Here is a 19,114-nt window from a genome sequence, read left to right as displayed (position 1 = left end):
AAAAGCCCCAGTCCCTTCTTGTGTCAACAGGTCTCCAACTTCACAGGCCTCGCTTCACACCTCGCTTCACAGCCCCTCCTCTCTCTTTCTCTCTTTCTTCCACCTCATCATCCTCTTTCCGTCCGGAACACCCGCCCGCATCCTCTCACGCTGACGCTTCCCCCGCCCCGCCTCCCCCGGCCACTCCCCCCTCCCCCGGCCCCTCCACTCCCATCACGCCCTGCTCGCAGACGGATCCTCCAGCGGCGGCGTCCGCCGCAGGAGGGGCATCCAGCTGGCCCGCGGGCTCGACTGCCCCCCCGGGGGGGCGGGGCCCGCCAGCGCGTAGAGCAGGGGGTTGACGGCGCTGCTGAGGTAGCCCAGCGAGATCACCACGGGCCGCGACCTCAGGCAGAAGCGCAGCAGCCCCGGGGACGACCCCGACCACAGGGCGCCCACCTGCAGGGCGTTGAACAGGTGATAGGGAGTCCAGAGGAGGGCGAAGGTCCCCACCACCAGGCCGATGAGGCGGTTGGTCCTGCCGTAGGAACGCCGGTGCCTCCGGCTGTGGGACGCCAGCTTGCGGACGACGCGAAGGTAACACAAGGTCATGAGGCCGAAGGGAAGGAGGAAGGCAGCCGACAGCTCCAGAGAACACTGGAACACCTGCTGGGCGGGGGCCGGGGAAGGGGAGCATTTTAGTAGGGAGTCTGTGTGTCAGGGTGTGTGTCTCTTTGTCTGTGTGTGTGTGTGTTTAATATGTGTGTGTTGGTGCATAGGAAGCCGCATTTACTTTCAAAACATCCCAATGTAAGATTCCCCTCTGTATTCCAACTCGACAATAGAAATCGTCATAGTTACCCGGTGGCCTGGCGCGGGGTAGGACAGGAGACACATCCCGCGTTGAACGCGCCGGTACACGAGCAGCGACGCGGGCATGGTCAGAGCCAGGACCCACACCACGGCCAGGGCGGCGTAGAGGCGGGAGCGGGTGCGGAGACGCTGGGACAGGAAGGGCCGTGCCACGCCCAGGTGTCGGTCCAGCCCCATGAGAGCCACCAGGTAAACGCTGACGTACATGTTGACGGCGGAGGCGTAGTGGAGCAGCTTGCACGCGCCCTCCCCGAACTCCCACGCGCCGCCCCGCCACAGCTGGCGCAGGAAGAAGGGCGTGGTCAGCAGGACCAGGATGTCGGCGGAGGCGAGCTGGAGGACGAGGAGGGCGGTGATGGAGCGGCGGCGGCGGCGGCGGGGTCCTCTCAGTCGGAACGCGCCGCTCCAAACCACCAGGAGGTTGCCTGGGAGGCCCGTCACCATGGCGATCAGCAGCAGGGAGAAGCTGAGGGAGGAGGTGAGGGGAGTTACGCTGGGAGAGGAGGTGCTGGTGTTCCCGGTCGACACGTCCATCCCGGGAGGAGCACAGGAGACGGAGAGAGAAGGGAGAGGAGGGGAGAACAGGAGACGGAGAGAGAAGGGAGAGGAGGGGAGAAGGGAGAGGAGGGGAGAAGGGAGAGGAGGGGAGAAGGGAGAGGAGGGGGGGAGACAGAAAGAGTGCTGAGGGGAGACGATAAAGGTCACACGTACAAACACACACGCTCTCTGAACGCAGTAGGGTCCACATTCATCTCGTCTGATCTGTACTGTACACAAGTCCTTGGTTTCAAGCCAGTGTTGAGGCGGGGTGGGGGTTAGGGGTGAGGGGGTTCAATGCAGGTCATACGTAGATGGCTGGATGGACTGAGCTGCTGGGATCACATCAACATCCGTTACAGCCTGCAATAAACAGTCACACGCTGTGGTCTCATCCCACCCTCCTCCCCTCCTCCCTCCTCCTCTCCAGCCCTCTTCCCCTCCAGCCCTCCCTCTTCCTCTCCCTCCTCCCTCCTCTCCAGTCCTCCTCCCCTCCAGCCCTCCCTCCTCCACTCCAGCCATCTTCCCCTCCAGCCCTCCCTCCTCCTCTCCCTCCTCCCCTCATCCCTCCCCTCCAGCCCTCCCTCCTCCTCTCCCTCCTCCCCTCCAGCCCTTCTCCCCTCCTCCACTCCCTCCTCCACTCCCTCCTCCCCTCCAGCCCTCCTCCCCTCCTCCCTCCCCCCCAGCCTCCTTCCCCTCCAGCCCTCCTCCCCTCCAGCTCTCCTCCTCCGTGTGTGATGATGACCTCTCGGACTTCAGAAAGTCATTGATCTGGTGTTCCTATCTGCAGACACACCGAGTGAGTGGACCAACTCACAGGTCCCGGGATGACCTTGTTTTATGACAGCCTCCAGAACAATGAGATCTCTTCCCAGAAACTCTCTGCTTTGTCTTGCGATAGCTACCACATTCCAGGTGACGCACCTTCTCACGGCAAAAGAGACGTCAATTTGTTCTCGCAGGCTGACAAGCTCGATGCCGTGATTGTTCTAGAACATGTGTTCTTCCCTGTGGATGAAGAGAGACCTGTTTGATGCATAAACATCGAACGCTTGTACGGATCCCAATATTTCTCTCTTCTTCTTCTTCCTCTTCCTCTCTTTCTTCTTCGTCTTCCCCGTAAGACGCTTTCAGTGCCCTCCTCGAGTACTCCCTCTGTCCTCCAGGTTTCAGCCCCTCAGAGTGTGTGTTTCTCACGGGTGGAGGGGCAATCATTCAACGACTGTAGGAACCATTTGCAAATTCACAGCGTAAACAGGAATCCTTTCCTGGAGGTGTTGCACTTTGTGTTTTGTGTTGTGCTGCTAGCCACCCTGGGAGAGTTTGAGACGTGTCCCTGGTGCATCATGGGAAATCATCCCAGCGGTCCACACCCACCTGGTCATGGTTGCTCAGTTCAGAATGTCTCGTAATCCTGCTGAGGTCACATGGCAACTTTGATCTGTCCTTGATCTTGTGTTCCGCTGTCATCGCTTATGACCTTTGGAACATGGGAGGAAAGAGGGAGGGAGAGAGAGAAACAAAGAGAGAGACAAAGAGAGAGACAGAGAGATTTTTGAAAATATAATTTCCACCTGTAATTTCCCATCTTTTGGACAATAATTGCCACAAGGCTCCCCCCTCTCGCATCCCTCCCTCCCCCTCTCCCTCACCCCTTTCCCTCACCCCTCTCCCTCACCCCTCCCCCTCTCCCTCACCCCTATCCCTCACCTCTCACCCCTCACCCCTCTCCCTCACCCCTCACCCTTCTACCTCCCCCTCTCCCTCACCCCTCTCCCTCACCCCTCTCCCTCCCCATGTCCCTCACCCCTCACCCCTCTCACTCACCCCTCACCCCTCAGCCCTCACCCCTCTCCCTCACCCCTCTCCCTCACCCCTCACCCCTCACCCCTCTCCCTCATCCCTCACCCCTCTCCCCTCACCCCTCACCCCTCACCCCTCACCCCTCACCCCTCTCCCTCACCCCTCACCCCTCACCCCTCACCCCTCTCCCTCACCCCTCCCCCTCACCCCTCCCCCCTCCCTCACCCCTCTCCCTCACCCCTCTCCCTCACCCCTCACCCCTCTCCCTCACCCCTCTCCCTCACCCCTCACCCCTCTCCCTCACCCCTCTCCCTCACCCCTCCCCCTCACCCCTCCCCCTCTCCCTCACCCCTCTCCCTCACCCCTAACCCCTCTCCCTCACCCCTCTCCCTCTCCCTCACCCCTCACCCCTCATCCCTCTCCCTCACCCCTCTCCCTACCCCTAAACCTTTCCCTCAGCCCTCACCCCTCTCCCATACCCCTCCCCCTCACCCCTCACCCCTCTCCCTCACCCCTCACCCCTCTCCCTCACCCCTCACCCCTCTCCCTCACCCCTCTCCCCTCACCCCTCTCCCTCACCCCTCTCCCTCAGCCCTCTCCCTCACCCCTCACCCCTCTCCCTCACCCCTCTCCCTCAGCCCTCTCCCTCACCCCTCTCCCTCACCCGTCTCCCTCACCCCTCTCCCACACCCCTCTCCCTCACCCCTCTCCCTCAACCCTCTCCCTCACCCCTCACCCCCCTCCCTCACCCCTCTCCCCTCACCCCTCTCCCTCACCCCTCTCCCTCAGCCCTCTCCCTCACCCCTCACCCCTCTCCCTCACCCCTCTCCCTCACCCGTCTCCCTCACCCCTCTCCCACACCCCTCTCCCTCACCCCTCTCCCTCAGCCCTCTCCCTCACCCCTCTCCCCTCTCCCTCACCCCTCACCTCTCTCCCTCACCCCTCTCCCTCACCCCTCTCCCCTCACCCCTCACCCCTCACCCCTCTCCCTCACCCCTCTCCCCTCTCCCCTCTCCCCTCTCCCCTCTCCCCTCTCCCCTCTCCCCTCTCCCCTCTCCCCTCACCCCTCTCCCTCACCCCTCTCCCTCACCCCTCTCCCACACCCCTCCCATCATCACCACAGTGTTGTTGTGGGTTTGTTGCGTAACCGTGAATCACGATGAGAAGGCACATCGCATGCTTCTCCAGAAAGAGGTCGCGCTCCGCTGAACGTCCCCTCGTGAAAGTCTCGGAGCGTGTCTCCCTATCCTCCTCCACACACGTTGTGTTGAGACGTCCCTTGTTGACACAACAGCCAAATGTCACTCTGTGACCTTGCGCGTGGGACTGGAGCAAGGTGCATCGCGCCGACCGGACATGTTGTCAAGGCGACGGCTGTCCATCCCATTGGCCGACGACGGGCGGAGGCCCTGCCGCTGCTGGCGACCACGCTTCTTGGTTCATAACAGCATAATGATGGCGTCTACAGAGTATGCTGAGGATCCCTACCTTGTGTCTGCTGCTTCATACTGGCTGTCTATCAAGGACATGTATCATTGATGTGCCTGCTGTGGGGTGCACTCACTCTACCGTGTGTGTGTGTGTGTGCGTGTGTGTGCATGAGGGTATGTTTTTAGTGTGTGTGTGTGTGTGTGTATGTCTTTGAAGGCTATCTATGTTGGCTCCAAGAATGTCATTTCTTGGCCTATTGTTCAACTTAATCTTTTTGCTCATATTTCCCGAGGACGTGTGTGACTAAAGGAGCAATCATTAACTCATCTTGAATAGCTATTGATTAGCACTCCAACCTTGAGTAAAGGTGAAGAAACAAAGAACTTGAAGCTCTCTCCGTCAGGTGTTGCTTCTTGTATTTCCTGAATCTTTAGCTTGACGTCTGTATGCATGTAAAAATTCAACACTAATTAAACATGGAAAACCTTAAAGTGCTCTTATTAACCATTGTGGTAACTACGGTAATGCTGCCAGACGGAAGCATGACACATGCACACACACGTACGCACACGCACACTCCACTTAGGTTAGAATAGGTTAGAGGGTTGAAACAGGTTTTATGTACATTTAGGGTTAGTATAGTGTACTATTTATTGTTATCTGTAATTTAGGAAGTTTTAGTATTAGGGTTAGTATAGTCGATTATTTATTGCTATCTGTATATTTAGGAAGTTTCACTTATTTAAGCTCAGCATAGATGTAAATTATGTTCCGTGCATTTATATGTTATGTTATGCCAGGTGCTTGCGTTGTCTTGTCTTAAGAATTTCAGTGCCCAGTCTAACCTTGTGCTGTTCTGTGTACCTGACAATAAAAGACTTGAACTGAACTTGAACGCACACATTTATATACTCACACACACGCAGTCTTGGAAACACACATTCGGAAACACAATTTATTACTACGAAATGTTTTCCTGTCCACAGTTTTCCTCGTAAACGCCACAGGTAGGGCCACGCTCCTCCGGTATATTCTGATGTGTAAACGTACCGCTTCACCGACCGTGTCTGTCAACACGAGGGCAGACATACACTGCCAGTCACGCCCGGTCTGTGGAACGTAAATTGATTCAGACATGCATCCTTTCAATTATGTATCCATACAGATTTTTTTAACTGAAATAAGAAAGGAGGATGATGCAAATATCAAATGTTTTACGTGTAAGACCACAGTACAGATGTGTAACTTAATTTTGATATGGAATAGAAACTGTTCATACCATCTGCGATGTTCTGTGGTCTATGGTCAACCCCAGTCTGTCAACCCTGCCCTGTCCCTCTAAAACACGGACTATTGTAAACATAACTGATAACAACTGTAAGCCTCCTGATCCATCTGTACTATTAATAATACATTAATACCAGGATAACACCAAGACTGCATGCATTTTGAACTGTACTTAAATGCGTGTCTCTCTTTCGGTGGTGCTTTTGGAGGGAAAAATAACGTTACAGAACCAGATAATGAGGGCATTAGTATACTGCGGTTTAGTGGTGACGGTGTGTGCGTGTGTGTGTGTGTGTGTGTGTGTGTGTGTGTGTGTGTGTCTGAGTGTGTGACATGTCTAAAGAGTGGGAGTGTGCGTTGGATGGGGGAAACGTTTTAAAGATATAAATAAGGGAGGACTATCACCCTAACATTATTAGTGGCGCACAGCAAAAGATCATTGGTTCCAGCAGTAGTAAGCATCGCGTTTGAAGATAATCGCACAGTAACAAGGTATACATGTTGTTATTTAACATTTTTTGTTAGGAGTAGTCTATGTAACCAGTTTTTGCATTTAGACTGTGATGTACATACGGTTATGACAAAATGATTTGATGCATTCTTTACTGCATATATTCTTACTTACAAAATGCCTTCAAATGCTACTCGTCAAAAATTATAATTGTAGGGCCTACACAGCACTATTTTTCTGAGGGATCCACGTCATTGTTCCATTTGAATAAACAGACGAGACCAATGACAATACTATCTGCAGGAGAAAACAAAAGTAATGGACTCTCATGTCTGGAGTGAAGCCTCCTGACGTTAATTCACTGGGATAGTACATATGTTGATATCATGGCTTTAAATCAGAGTAAAAAGCGCAATCCAGGCGGAACTAATTTAATTTGGTACGTACCATTGACCGCTTTGGAGACCCGCGCGGTTGGTGAGGTAACGCGCTTCAGGGTGGTATGGAACTCCGTTGGATTGACTTGGACCCGTTCCATTCAACCTTCCATGCAGGAGAGGCTACCTTGAGCGAGACCGGCATTAAGACGCAACGTATAGTGCGGTTGCCACAAGCTCTTTATTTAACTATAACTTAATATCATAACTTTTGACGCAGGCTACTATTAAAAATAGTCGTTTCTACTAACAGTTGCTTGCTGTTAACTTTAATATTCTTAAGCTGAAAATAGCAAGGAGCTGCCCCTTTAACCAACCTGGAGGGATACATTTATAACGGTCTGTAACTTCTGTTTCTCGCGCGTATTTACGCACACAGATTCCCGGGGCCGATAATGGGGCAGCGCCCATCCAGACGCACGGAGATCGACCTGGAGTCATTACCTCCACCTCCATTCAGCACTCCCTCACGGCACTCCCCTCAGAGATTCGATAAAGACAACGCGTCCACGGCCGACGGACTTCCAGATGACGTTCACAACGCACCGCCAAACTGCCTCAGCGCAGGCATCGAATTGACCGACAAAGACTTCCGACGACCGTCCATCTACAGCACCATAGACGCTGTACCGCAGCTGGATTTCTACGCTAACTCGTTGGCGGGGCGGAATCGCCGGAAAAGGCCTTCCCTGGATGTCCTTCGGAAATCGTTTGAGGTAAGACTTATTAAAAACAACACAACACCCGTAGGTCCTCAGTCTGTATCAATACCTACTGCATGTACATGTTCAAAGTTCGCCATTGGCCCAGAACAAGCACGTGACTCTGGTGTTTCAGGATGGAGAAGTGGGCACCAGTGACGGTGGTGTCAGTGGTGGAGCAGGAAACGAAGGCCAGGACCCTGATACAGAGGACCCCATCAAACCTCCTGTGCGCTTTGGCTGGGTGCTCGGAGTTACGGTAAGAGGGGCCACGCTCACACACACACTTACACACGCGCAAGCACACACACACGCACGCACGCAAGCACACACACACACACAGCGACACACATGTACCCACACACTTGTACACACTTTCATAGACACGCACATGAACACACACACGCATCCACCGCCACACACACGTACCCACACGCTTGTACACATTTTCACACACGGACACACTTACACACGTATATCCACACAAACACTTTCTTTGTTGCAGGTTCGATGTATGCTGAATATCTGGGGGGTCATCCTCTTCCTGCGCCTGTCGTGGATCACCTCTCAGGCGGGCATCCGTGAGTCAGACCCCGCGGTGACTCATCTCACACTGCATGTTAGACAGACGTTTTCCCTCTTCCAACACGCCTGATTCAAACGAGTGAGTCGTAGCAGGCTTCTGCAGAGCTTCGTAACGGTCGGTTCATTTGGATCAGGTGTGTTGGAGCAGGGAAACACCTAAACCTGACAGGGCGAGGGGTCTCCCGTACCAGGGTTGACAGACACGGGCTTAAACGGTCATACACACACGACACACACAAACACTATTCTACCAAAGGAGTGAGAGGAACATAAATTGACCCCTGACCTCTGACCTCTGGTCTATCTCACATCAGTGCTCACGTGGCTCATCATCCTCATGTCGGTCGTTGTGACCTCGATCACCGCTCTCTCCGTCTCCGCCATCTCCACCAATGGGAGAGTCATATCAGGTCAGTGACCCGCCCGCCCTCCCTCCCTCCCTCCCTGCTAATCGTTTTGTTCATGGGTCGAATCGTTGACATGTGAAGCGCCGCAGGCTGAAGAACTGCGTATCTCCTGAACCACCAGGGGGCGCCTACTTTGTGATCTCTCGCACGCTTGGTCCGGAGATGGGAGGTCCTATTGGAATGGTGTTTTCCTTCGCCAACGCCCTGGCCTGCGCCCTGAACACTGTCGGCTTCGCAGAAGTGGTCCGTGACCTGCTTAAGGTGCAGCCGCAGAGGAAACAATCATCATCTCTTACAAATGATGATTCTATTTGAATGGTTGACCGGCTGATTTGATTGGTGACTTAGACGGGGTTGTTGTGATTGGTTGTTTGTTCAGGAGTATAACGTGACCATCGTGGATGACATCAACGACGTACGCATCATAGGTGTGATCACCGTGACGATGCTTCTGCTCATCTCATTCGCTGGGATGGAGTGGGAGGCAAAGGTAGTTCCGTTATCTCAGCATGTTCTGTGGCTGCTTGTCAGTGAAGTATGTTGGTAAGTATAGTACACCTCTTAGGTCAATATAACACATTTCTCCTTCCCTCTCTCCTTCCCTCCATCCTTCCATCTCCCCTTCCCTCTCTCCTCCCCTCTTTCCTTCCCTCTCTCCTCCCCTCTCTCCTCCCCTCTCTCCTCCCCTCTCTGCTTCCCTTTCTCCTTCCCTCTCTCCTTCCCTCTCTCCTCCCCTCTCTCCTTCCCTCTCTCCTTCCCTCTCTCCTCCCCTCTCTGCTTCCCTTTCTCTTTCCCTCTCTCCTTCCCTCCCTCCCTCTCTCCTTCCCTCTCTCCTCCCCTCTCTCCTTCCCTCTCTCCTCCCCTCTCTCCTCCCCTCTCTGCTTCCCTTTCTCCTTCCCTCTCTCCTTCCCTCTCTCCTCCCCTCTCTCCTTCCCTCTTTCCTTCCCTCTCTCCTCCCCTCTCTCCTTCCCTTTCTCCTTCCCTCTCTCCTTCCCTCCCTCCCTCTCTCCTTCCCTCTCTCCTTCCCTCTCTCCTTCCCTCTCTCCTCCCCTCTCTCCTTCCCTCTCTCCTTCCCTCTCTCCTTCCCTCTCTCCTCCCCTCTCTCCTTCCCTCTCTCCTCCCCTCTCTCCTCCCCTCTCTCCTCCCCTCTCTCCTTCCCTCTCTCCTTCCCTCTCTCCTCCCCTCTCTGCTTCCCTTTCTCTTTCCCTCTCTCCTTCCCTCCCTCCCTCTCTCCTTCCCTCTCTCCTCCCCTCTCTCCTTCCCTCTCTCCTCCCCTCTCTCCTTCCCTCTCTCCTTCCCTCTCTCCTTCCCTCTCTCCTCCCCTCTCTCCTTCCCTCTCTCCTCCCCTCTCTCCTCCCCTCTCTCCTTCCCTCTCTCCTCCCCTCTCTGCTTCCCTCTCTCCTTCCCTCTCTCCTCCCCTCTCTCCTCCCCTCTCTGCTTCCCTCTCTCCTTCCCTCTCTCCTTCCCTCCCTCCCTCTCTCTCTCCTCCCCTCTCTCCTCCCCTCTCTCCTCCCCTCTCTGCTTCCCTCTCTCCTTCCCTCTCTCCTTCCCTCCCTCCCTCTCTCCTTCCCTCCCTCCCTCTCTCTCTCCTGCAGACTCAGCTGCTGTTTTTCCTGGTTCTGATGGTGTCCTTCGCCAACTACATTGTTGGCACGGTGATCCCAGCCCCCATAGAGAAACAGGCAGTTGGGTTCTTCAGCTATCGAAGTGAGGATCGAACCTATTGGTGTTATTTTTGTGTCGTCTTTGTTTCATGCCATGTCAGATTCGTGTTTTTTCTTTCACTGCCGCATTTTTGTCATGTTAATGAGCATAGTATGTTATATTTCTGTCACGTCAATGGGATGCTGTATACTGTCATGTTCCTGCCATGCTATATCACATCTCTGTCACGTTCATACCATGCTATATCACATCTCTGTCACGTTCATACCATGCTATATCACATCTCTGTCATGTTCATACCATGCTATATCACATCTCTGTCACGTTCATACCATGCTATATCACATCTCTGTCATATTTCATACCATGCTATATCACATCTCTGTCATGTTCATACCATGCTATATCACATCTCTGTCATGTTCATACCATGCTATATCACATCTCTGTCACGTTCATACCATGCTATATCACATCTCTGTCACGTTCATACCATGCTATATCACATCTCTGTCATGTTCATACCATGCTATATCACATCTCTGTCATGTTCATACCATGCTATATCACATCTCTGTCATGTTCATACCATGCTATATCACATCTCTGTCATGTTCATACCATGCTATATCACATCTCTGTCATGTTCATACCATGCTATATCACATCTCTGTCATGTTCATACCATGCTATATCACATCTCTGTCATGTTCATACCATGCCAGGTGAGATCTTCCTGGCCAACCTGCTGCCAGACTGGAGAGGACCAGACGGCAGCTTCTTCAGTATGTTCGCCATCTTCTTTCCCTCTGCCATCGGCATCCTGGCCGGGGTCAACATCTCTGGAGACCTGAAGGTATCTGGAAAACTGCATCACGTTACTTTAGATTCCCGTCTGTTATCTGCATCGATATCTTCTGACAGAAAAGGGATATACTTAAAGTATTTATGGTAAAATTATACAAGTTAGATGTGGGTATGTAGAAATTTATATGGGAGTCAGGTGGCTGAGTGGTTAGGGAATTGGGCTAGTAATCCGAAGGTTGCTGGTTCGATTCCGGGCCATGCAAATGCCACTTCACCCTACTTGTTTCGGGGGGAATGTCCCTGTACTTACTGTTAGTGGCTCTGGATAAGAGCGTCTGCTAAATGACTGAATGTAAATATATAAAACCGAATATATAAAACCGATAATGTGACTCAGTTGTTTGACAGGAGTTTGTACAGGATGTTCCAGGAGCTTCCATTGCAAGGTTCTCCACATGGTTTGGGTGTGTTTGTTTCGGTTGTAGGATCCGGCCTCTGCCATTCCCAAGGGCACGCTGACAGCCATATTCGGGACCACAGTCAGCTACCTGGTCATCTCTGCCACCGCTGGTGAGCTTGGCCCTCTGTGTCTCCACACCAGCTCTTCGTAGCTGAGACTTTTTGTTGTTCAATGCCTTCTTCTCTCCTCTCCTCTCACCCCCTCTCTCTCTCCCCCCTCTCTCTCTCTCTCTCTCTCTCCCCCTCTCTCTCCCCCCTCCCTCTCTCTCCCTCTCTCTCTGTCTCTCTCCCTCTCTCCCCCCCCTCTCTCTCCCCCCTCCCTCTCTCACTCTCTCTGTGTCTCTCTCCCTCTCTCCCCCCCCTCTCTCTCTCTCTCTCTCTCTCTCTCTCTCTCTCTCTCTCTCCCTCCCCCTCTCTGCAGCATCATGCGTGGTGCGGGACGCCTCTGGAAACCTGAACGACAGTTTGCCGGCGAACTTCTCTGAGCCGTGTGAGGGCCTGGGCTGCAAGCTGGGCTGGAACTTCACCTACTGTGAGGAGTCACACAACTGCTCCTACGGCCTGGCCAACAGCTTCAAGGTGAGCTGGCTGGGGAGGGGGGACAACGCGTAACAGTGTGTGTCTGTGTGTGTGTGTGTATCTTTCTGTGTGTGTTTGTGTAACTAATAAAGTTTGTGATTGCATTGAACCTTGCAGATTCTAAGCCTGGCTTCCGGGTTTGGACACCTCATCACCGCAGGCGTGTTTGCTGCCAGCCTATCATCCGCCCTCGCCTTCTTAGTCTCCGCCCCCAAGGTCTTCCAGGTAAGAGGCCACGTCCAATAGGTGCATGGCAGACACTGGAACAAAGCGGGGCATTTTGATCCTAGCAAAGAGAAACATGAGAAAAAAAAAAGAAAATCTCCCAGGATTTTATATCAAAGAAGTTTACTCCCCCCTCTCCCCCGACCCAGTGTCTATGCAGGGACAACATTTACCCCTACATCGGGTTCTTTGGAAAGGGTTATGGGAAGAACGACGAACCCTATCGAGCCTATTTGCTCTGCTACATCATCGCAGTAGCCTTCATTTCAATTGGTAGGTTTTATCTTGTCAGCAGAAAAGGGATTCCTTCTCATCTAATACTAACTGAATGTTTCCATCCCCCTGTGCCTCGGTCCTGTGCCTCGCCCCTGTGCCTCGGTCGTGTGCCTCGACCCTGTGCCTCGGTCCTGTGCCTCGGTCCTGTAATCAGCCGAGCTGAACTTCATAGCAGCTCTTATCTCCAACTTCTTCCTCTGCTCCTATGCTCTCATCAACTTCTCCTGCTTCCACGCCTCCATCATGAACTCGCCAGGTGAGCCGTCCGCAACACACAACCACACACACACACACATACGTACCACGTCCTCAATGGAATGGGCTTCCTCTTCCTGTTTACTTCCTGTTTACTTCCTGTTTGCTTCCTGTTTACTTAATGTTCACTTCCTGCTTACTTTCTGCTTACTTCCCTCTGCTGCCCCCTCCAGGCTGGAGGCCGTCGTTCCGCTTCTACAACAAGTGGACGGCCCTGTTTGGAGCCACCGTCTCCGTGGTGCTGATGTTCCTGCTCACCTGGTGGGCGGCTCTGGTCACCTTCTGCATCATCTTCTTCCTGCTGGGTTACGTCACCTACAGCAAGCCAGGTGAGGCGCACTCAGGGGCCAGGGACGCTTGGACCTGTCATCCGTGCTGTTTGTAGTGCTACTGTGGTTGTTTTATATTGTTCTCCATTAAATCATTGTTTGTGTGTCTGTGTGTGTGTCTGTGTGTGTCTGTGTGTGTGTGTGTCTGTGTGTGTGTGTGTGTGTGTGTGTGTGCAGAGCTGAACTGGGGCTCCTCTGTCCAGGCTGGGACCTACAACATGGCTCTGTCCTACTCCGTGTCTCTGTCAGGAGTGGAGGACCACGTCAAGAACTTCAGGTGAGACTCCTCACAGCCCCATGATAAGAACTTCAGGTGAGACTCCTCACAGCCCCATGATAAGAACTTCAGGTGAGACTCCTCACAGCCCCATGATAAGAACTTCAGGTGAGACTCCTCACAGCCCCATGATAAGAACTTCAGGTGAGACTCCTCACAGCCCCATGATAAGAACTTCAGGTGAGACTCCTCACAGCCCCATGATAAGAACTTCAGGTGAGACTCCTCACAGCCCCATGATAAGAACTTCAGGTGAGACTCCTCACAGCCCCATGATAAGAACTTCAGGTGAGACTCCTCACAGCCCCATGATAAGAACCCACTCTCTCCAGAACACATAGTATACAAGTACAACAGCCTTTTGTGAGTCGGCGGGACCAAAAAACACGTTCTCAAAGGTTTTCTCACAGAGCGAGAGACTCTGCAAGGGACTGAAGAACAATTTACAATCAGGCAACACTTGCTTCCTCCTTCCCCCCCCCTTCCAGACCCCAGTGCCTGGTGCTCACGGGGCCCCCGAACCTGCGTCCGGCCCTGGTGGACTTAGTTGGGGCCTTCACCAAGAACGTCAGCCTGATGATCTGTGGAGACATCCTGCTGGTCAGTGTTCTGGAGACAGCTCTCCCCTGTGCTGTGTAAGCAGCAGAAACAAACATATTCTCTGTCTGTCCACCGCAGGAGGAGGAAAAGTTTGTCCTGCGGAGCGCAGACAGCTTGGTGAAATGGCTGAACAAGAGGAAGGTGCGCTCGTTTTATTCCCCCTGCACAGGAAACAGTCTTCGGGAGGGAGCGAGGCAACTGCTGCAGGTGAACACGGTGGCAGACATGCAGACATGTAATTTAAACTATCTCAGCCCTTTTGACTTATGTCTTCCCTTTTCTTTCTTTCACCTTTCTCTCTCTCTGTCTCTCTCTCTGTCTCTCTCTCTGTCTCACTCTCGGTCTCTCTCTCTCTCTCTCTGTCTCTCTCTCTGTCTCACTCTCTCTCTCTCTCTCTCTCTCTCTCTCTCTCTCTCTCTCTCTCTCTCTCTCTCTCTCTCTCTCTCTCTCTCTCTCTCTGTCTCTCTCTCTGTCTCACTCTCTGTCTCTCTCTCTCTCTCTCTCTCTCTGTCTCACTCTTGGTCTCTCTCTCTCTCTCTCTCTCTCTCCTCCCTCTCTCTCTCTCTCTCTCTGTCTCTCTCTCTGTCTCACTCTCTGTCTGTCTGTCTCTCTCTCTCTCTCTCTCTCTCTCTCTCTCTCTCTCTCTCTCTCTCTGTCTCTCTCTCTGTCTCACTCTCTGTCTCTCTCTCTCTCTCTCTGTCTCTCTCTCTCTCTCTGTCTCTCTCTCTGTCTCACTCTCTGTCTCTGTCTCTCTCTCTCTCCTCTAGTCATCTGGTTTGGGCAAGCTGAAACCGAACACACTCTTTTTGGGGTTCAAGACCAACTGGAGGGAATGTGACTCAGAGAAGCTGGAGGATTACGTCAACACCATCCAGTGAGAGAGAGAGAGAGAGAGAGAGAGAGAGAGAGAGAGAGAGAGAGAGAGAGAGTGTTCCATCACTCTCTAGAGTAGAGAGTGATGGAACAACCTCACGCTGTCAAAGCAACAAAAATCTCAACTGTAAATGATGACTGTACTGTATATCTTTCTGTTTCTGTATCTTTCTGTCTCTTGTGCTTTCCTTCCTGCTCTCTCTATATCTCTCTCTCCCTTTCTCCCTCTCTCTCTCTCTCTCTCTCTCTCTCTCTCTCTCTCTCTCTCTCTCTCTCTCTCTCTCTCTCTCTCTCTCTCTCTCTCCCCTCTTTGTCTCCATGCAACTCTCTTTTCCGCACTTCCTCTATGTCCCTCTCTCTTTCTCTCCCTCTCTCCTCTCTCTCCCAGTGACACGTTTGACTGTAACCACGGCGTGTGCATTCTAAGGATGATGGACGGCTTGGATGTTTCAGAGGAGCTGGAGTGTGAAGGCAAGACACAAAATAACTCATATCAGAATATCTAGTCTTATCGCTTACGTACTTATGTATTAGAGTATAAGGATGTCAAGGGAGACATGACTGACGGGGTGAGGACTGTGGTTTTGCAGTGAACCCAGGCTTTGACTGTGGTTTTGCAGTGAACCCAGGCTTTGACTGTGGTTTTGCAGTGAACCCAGGCTTTGACTGTGGTTTTGCAGTGAACCCAGGCTTTGACTGTGGTTTTGCAGTGAACCCAGGCTTTGACTGTGGTCTTGCAGTGAACCCAGGCTTTGACTGTGGTTTTGCAGTGAACCCAGGCTTTGACTGTGGTTTTGCAGTGAACCCAGGCTTTGACTGTGGTCTTGCAGTGAACCCAGGCTTTGACTGTGGTCTTGCAGTGAACCCAGGCTTTGACTGTGGTCTTGCAGTGAACCCAGGCTTTGACTGTGGTCTTGCAGTGAACCCAGGCTTTGACTGTGATCTTGCAGTGAACCCAGGCTTTGACTGTGATCTTGCAGTGAACCCAGGCTTTGAGCCCGAGGACAACATGGAACAGGACCAGAGTCCGAGTCCCAGCACCAGTCATAAAGAATACGGTGAGAACCCACACACACACACACATTCTGTAAACACACATCATGCTGTACACACAAACACACCTCATACTGTACAAACACACATCATACTGTACACACACATCATGCTGTACACACATACACACCTGATACACACACATACACACAGTGAATCACTAGTGTATTTTCGGGTCCAGAAGAGGACCAGCAGGAGAATGTTCCAGAAGAGCAGCAGAGATCAGTGTTTCAGAACAAACAAGGGAAGAAGACCATCGACGTGTACTGGATCTCTGATGACGGAGGTGAGGGAGGGCTGCAGATTCAAATCTAGAACGTTCCTCTTACAGTAATAAATATTCCAACTAACCTAGTCTCTCCTCTTCTTTATGACCCTTTCTTGTTCTCCTTTCTTTTCCTCTCTTCTCTTCTCCTCCCCTACCGTCCCATCTCCTCTCCTCCTCTCCTGCCAGGTCTAACCCTGCTGGTGCCTTACCTGTTGACCAGGAGACGGCGCTGGCGCCAGTGCAAAGTCCGAGTGTTCATCGTGGGCCAGCAGTACAATATGGAGGAGGATCGGAAGGAGTATGTCCCCCCAGTAATCTCTCCAGAATGTTCCACTGGCTCTACACTGCTCTCTTCTCCCTACTGCTATCTGAGTCATCAATGCCAGACTCCCTGTCAAGAAGAATAAATAAAATCATGAATAAGAGTTGTTTGGTTTACTTTAAACTTTATTGAATGGCAAGATGTATTTCAATTAAGTCAGTTAGTTCAATTAATTAGGGAGGCTTTATATGTGTATAAAAATGTCCAGTTGGAGTATTCATGATTCATTGTTGTGAATCGGAGTGGTTTGATTTTGTCATCAGGATGATCTCTCTGCTGAAGAGGTTTCGCTTAGACGTGCATGATGTCATCGTGATGACAGACAGCGAAAAACCGCCCAACCCCAAAAAGTGAGTCCATTCATACTTCTTCAGCAGGACAACGTTAAGGGTAGGAAGTAAATGATCCCTCAAAATAAAGAAGGGAGGAATGAAGGATTGCGAGAGAGGTAGGAAGGGGATGTTGGGTTGCCAGCGTTCACATGGGCTGCGTGAGGGCAGGGTCCCAAACGCAACAGGAGCAGGACAACACTGAATCCAGACACGCTCTTTAGTGGTTTCTCTGTCTGCAGCCTCAAGCGCTTCGAGGACACGGTCGCCCCCTTCAGGTTGAGGGATGCACAGCATCCTGATGTCTCTCTACAGCAGTTGAAGAAAGACTGTCCCTGGAAGATCTCTGACAAAGAACTGGAGGCCCTCAAACTGAAGGTGAGTGCGTTGCTGTGAGAGAGTGTGTGTTGATGTATGTGCGTGTTGAAGAGAGCGTGTTGGGACAGTGCTTGAGGGAAGAGCATGGCAGAGGGAGTCTAGTAATCAGAAGGTTGACAGATTAATTCCCCGCCGTGTCAAATGACATTGTGTCCTTGGGCAAGGCACTTCACCCTACTTGCCTCGGGGGGAATGTCCCTGTACTTACTGTAAGTCGCTCTGGATAAGAGCGTCTGCTAAAATGACTAAATGTGTTTGTGTGAGAGGGGAAATGCACATACCCTGTCGTCATGGCTTCCTGTACCCTTCAGTGGCTGTCACCTGACCCTTGACCCCTGTCTCCCTCTCTTACCTCCCAGTCGGAGAGGAAGGTGCGTCTGAATGAGATCATCCGCAGGAACTCTCAACACTCCGCCCTAGTCCTGGTGTAAGGATCTCCTCAGGAACACGGCGCTGGCCGAGCTAATTATCTACAAACTATGCAGTGTCAACTGTGCACTGTTAAAGTTGCTCAATTTTTGTTTTGTTTTACTGTCTGCCTGTCTGTCTGTCTTTGTCTGTGCCTGTGTGTGTGTGCCTGTGTGTGTACCTGTCTGTCTGTGTTTGTCTGTGCTTGTGTGTGTCTGTGTGTGTATGCACGTGTGTGTGTATGCGTGTGTGTGTATGCATGTGTGTGTGTGTGTGTCTGTGCGTGCTTGTGTGTGCGTGTGCCTGCGTGTATATGTGTGTGTGTGTGTGTATGCGTGTGTGTGTGTGCGTGTGCCTGTGTGTGTGTGTGTGTGTATGCGTGTGTATGTCTGTGTGTGTGTATGTGTGTGTGCCCCCTAGGAGCCTGCCCGTCCCCCAGACAGACTGCTCAGCTGCTCTGTACATGGCCTGGCTGGACGCCCTGACCAGTGGACTCCACTGCCCCACCGTGCTCATACGAGGGAACCAGCAGAATGTGCTCACGTTCTACTGCCAGTAGAACAGTCTCCAAGACAACCGGATGTGTAACTGGTGACTAGCGACTGAAATAGCTATCCTTTACTGGTGATTAGCAACTTAATTAGCTATTTTTTACTTGTGATTAGTGACTCAATTAGCTATGACTGGTGACTAGTGACATGGCTAGCTAGTTACTAAACTGTGCTTGGTTGTCATTCTCCTACCACCCTCATTCCAGGGAACCAAGAAAGCATTCTCACATTCTACTGACAGGACCCATGCAACTTTCTCATTTCAAATAATTCAATCAACAAGTAGCCTTTTTTGACTTGCATTATTATTCTGCCAATAAAGTAGTGATTGACAACGGATAGATCAACATGATTTGTCCACGGAGACACCGTGTTTGATGATAATAGATGTCGTAACTGTGAAAAAGTGTGACACAAACCCACTGTGATGACAGTCTATAACCAGTTTCACCAGAAACTAACAACTCCACTGATCCCTACAGTTGTTGACAGGTGTTTGTCGTCATGTCGACCAAAATGGTTTTTGCCATGAGTAGTTACTGTACGTGCAGTTGTCAGTTTTATTGTAAACATGGTGTGTCTAACCTTTCTGTGTACCCCAAATGAGAGAGTTTATATACTATGATACAATGTACTTAATTCAATTAAAGATGCTTCTTTTTATGAGGTGAATGTATTATTTTAAGGTTGTGCTCTGCAGTCGTGTGCCTTATGTTCTTAAACCTGCTGGACAATCAATAATCTAATGTTGTGTGCATTCCTTATCACCAATGATTTGTATTTTTTCACATTGAAAAGGTAGACTAGAGAGTGTGACGTCAACACATTGGTTTCACTTTCCGTCTAATCTGATTTACACTTTCTTTGTTGATGTGATTATATGAATGTCATCAAAGCCGTGTGTTGTATTGGAATATACTGTAATAATAAATAAATACATAAGAGTGCTGCTATAGCCATGTGAAAATG

General features: G+C 51.7%; 2 protein-coding genes across 2 annotated transcripts; one reads left to right on the top strand and one right to left on the bottom strand.

Moving 5' to 3' along the window:
* Positions 1-213: 213 nt before the first annotated feature.
* LOC146221875 (leukotriene B4 receptor 1-like) lies at positions 214-1,386 on the bottom strand. Its single transcript, XM_084692091.1, has 2 exons — positions 841-1,386; positions 214-648 (listed from the first exon to the last, which is right to left on the bottom strand). Exons 1-2 carry the CDS (start codon positions 1,384-1,386, stop codon positions 214-216), a joined length of 981 nt encoding a protein of 326 aa, XP_084548217.1.
* A 5,807-nt stretch (positions 1,387-7,193) lies between these two features.
* Positions 7,194-19,088, top strand: slc12a10.1 (solute carrier family 12 member 10, tandem duplicate 1). Its single transcript, XM_084692090.1, has 26 exons — positions 7,194-7,514; positions 7,636-7,758; positions 8,005-8,080; positions 8,399-8,494; positions 8,613-8,752; positions 8,871-8,981; positions 10,087-10,198; positions 10,882-11,012; positions 11,449-11,533; positions 11,844-12,001; positions 12,119-12,226; positions 12,376-12,499; positions 12,657-12,758; positions 12,931-13,086; positions 13,264-13,363; positions 13,852-13,963; positions 14,042-14,170; positions 14,731-14,837; positions 15,225-15,307; positions 15,817-15,879; positions 16,071-16,175; positions 16,344-16,455; positions 16,743-16,829; positions 17,051-17,186; positions 17,546-17,613; positions 18,015-19,088. Exons 1-26 carry the CDS (start codon positions 7,194-7,196, stop codon positions 18,151-18,153), a joined length of 3,084 nt encoding a protein of 1,027 aa, XP_084548216.1. The 3' UTR covers positions 18,154-19,088.
* Positions 19,089-19,114: the final 26 nt, after the last annotated feature.

The sequence above is a fragment of the Hypomesus nipponensis genome, chromosome 25 (assembly GCF_054491055.1).
Source record: "Hypomesus nipponensis isolate SF chromosome 25, ASM5449105v1, whole genome shotgun sequence".
Classification (NCBI taxonomy): domain Eukaryota; kingdom Metazoa; phylum Chordata; class Actinopteri; order Osmeriformes; family Osmeridae; genus Hypomesus; species Hypomesus nipponensis.
Note: the sequence above shows the minus strand (reverse complement) of the source record. Positions and strands in the feature narration are given on the sequence as shown.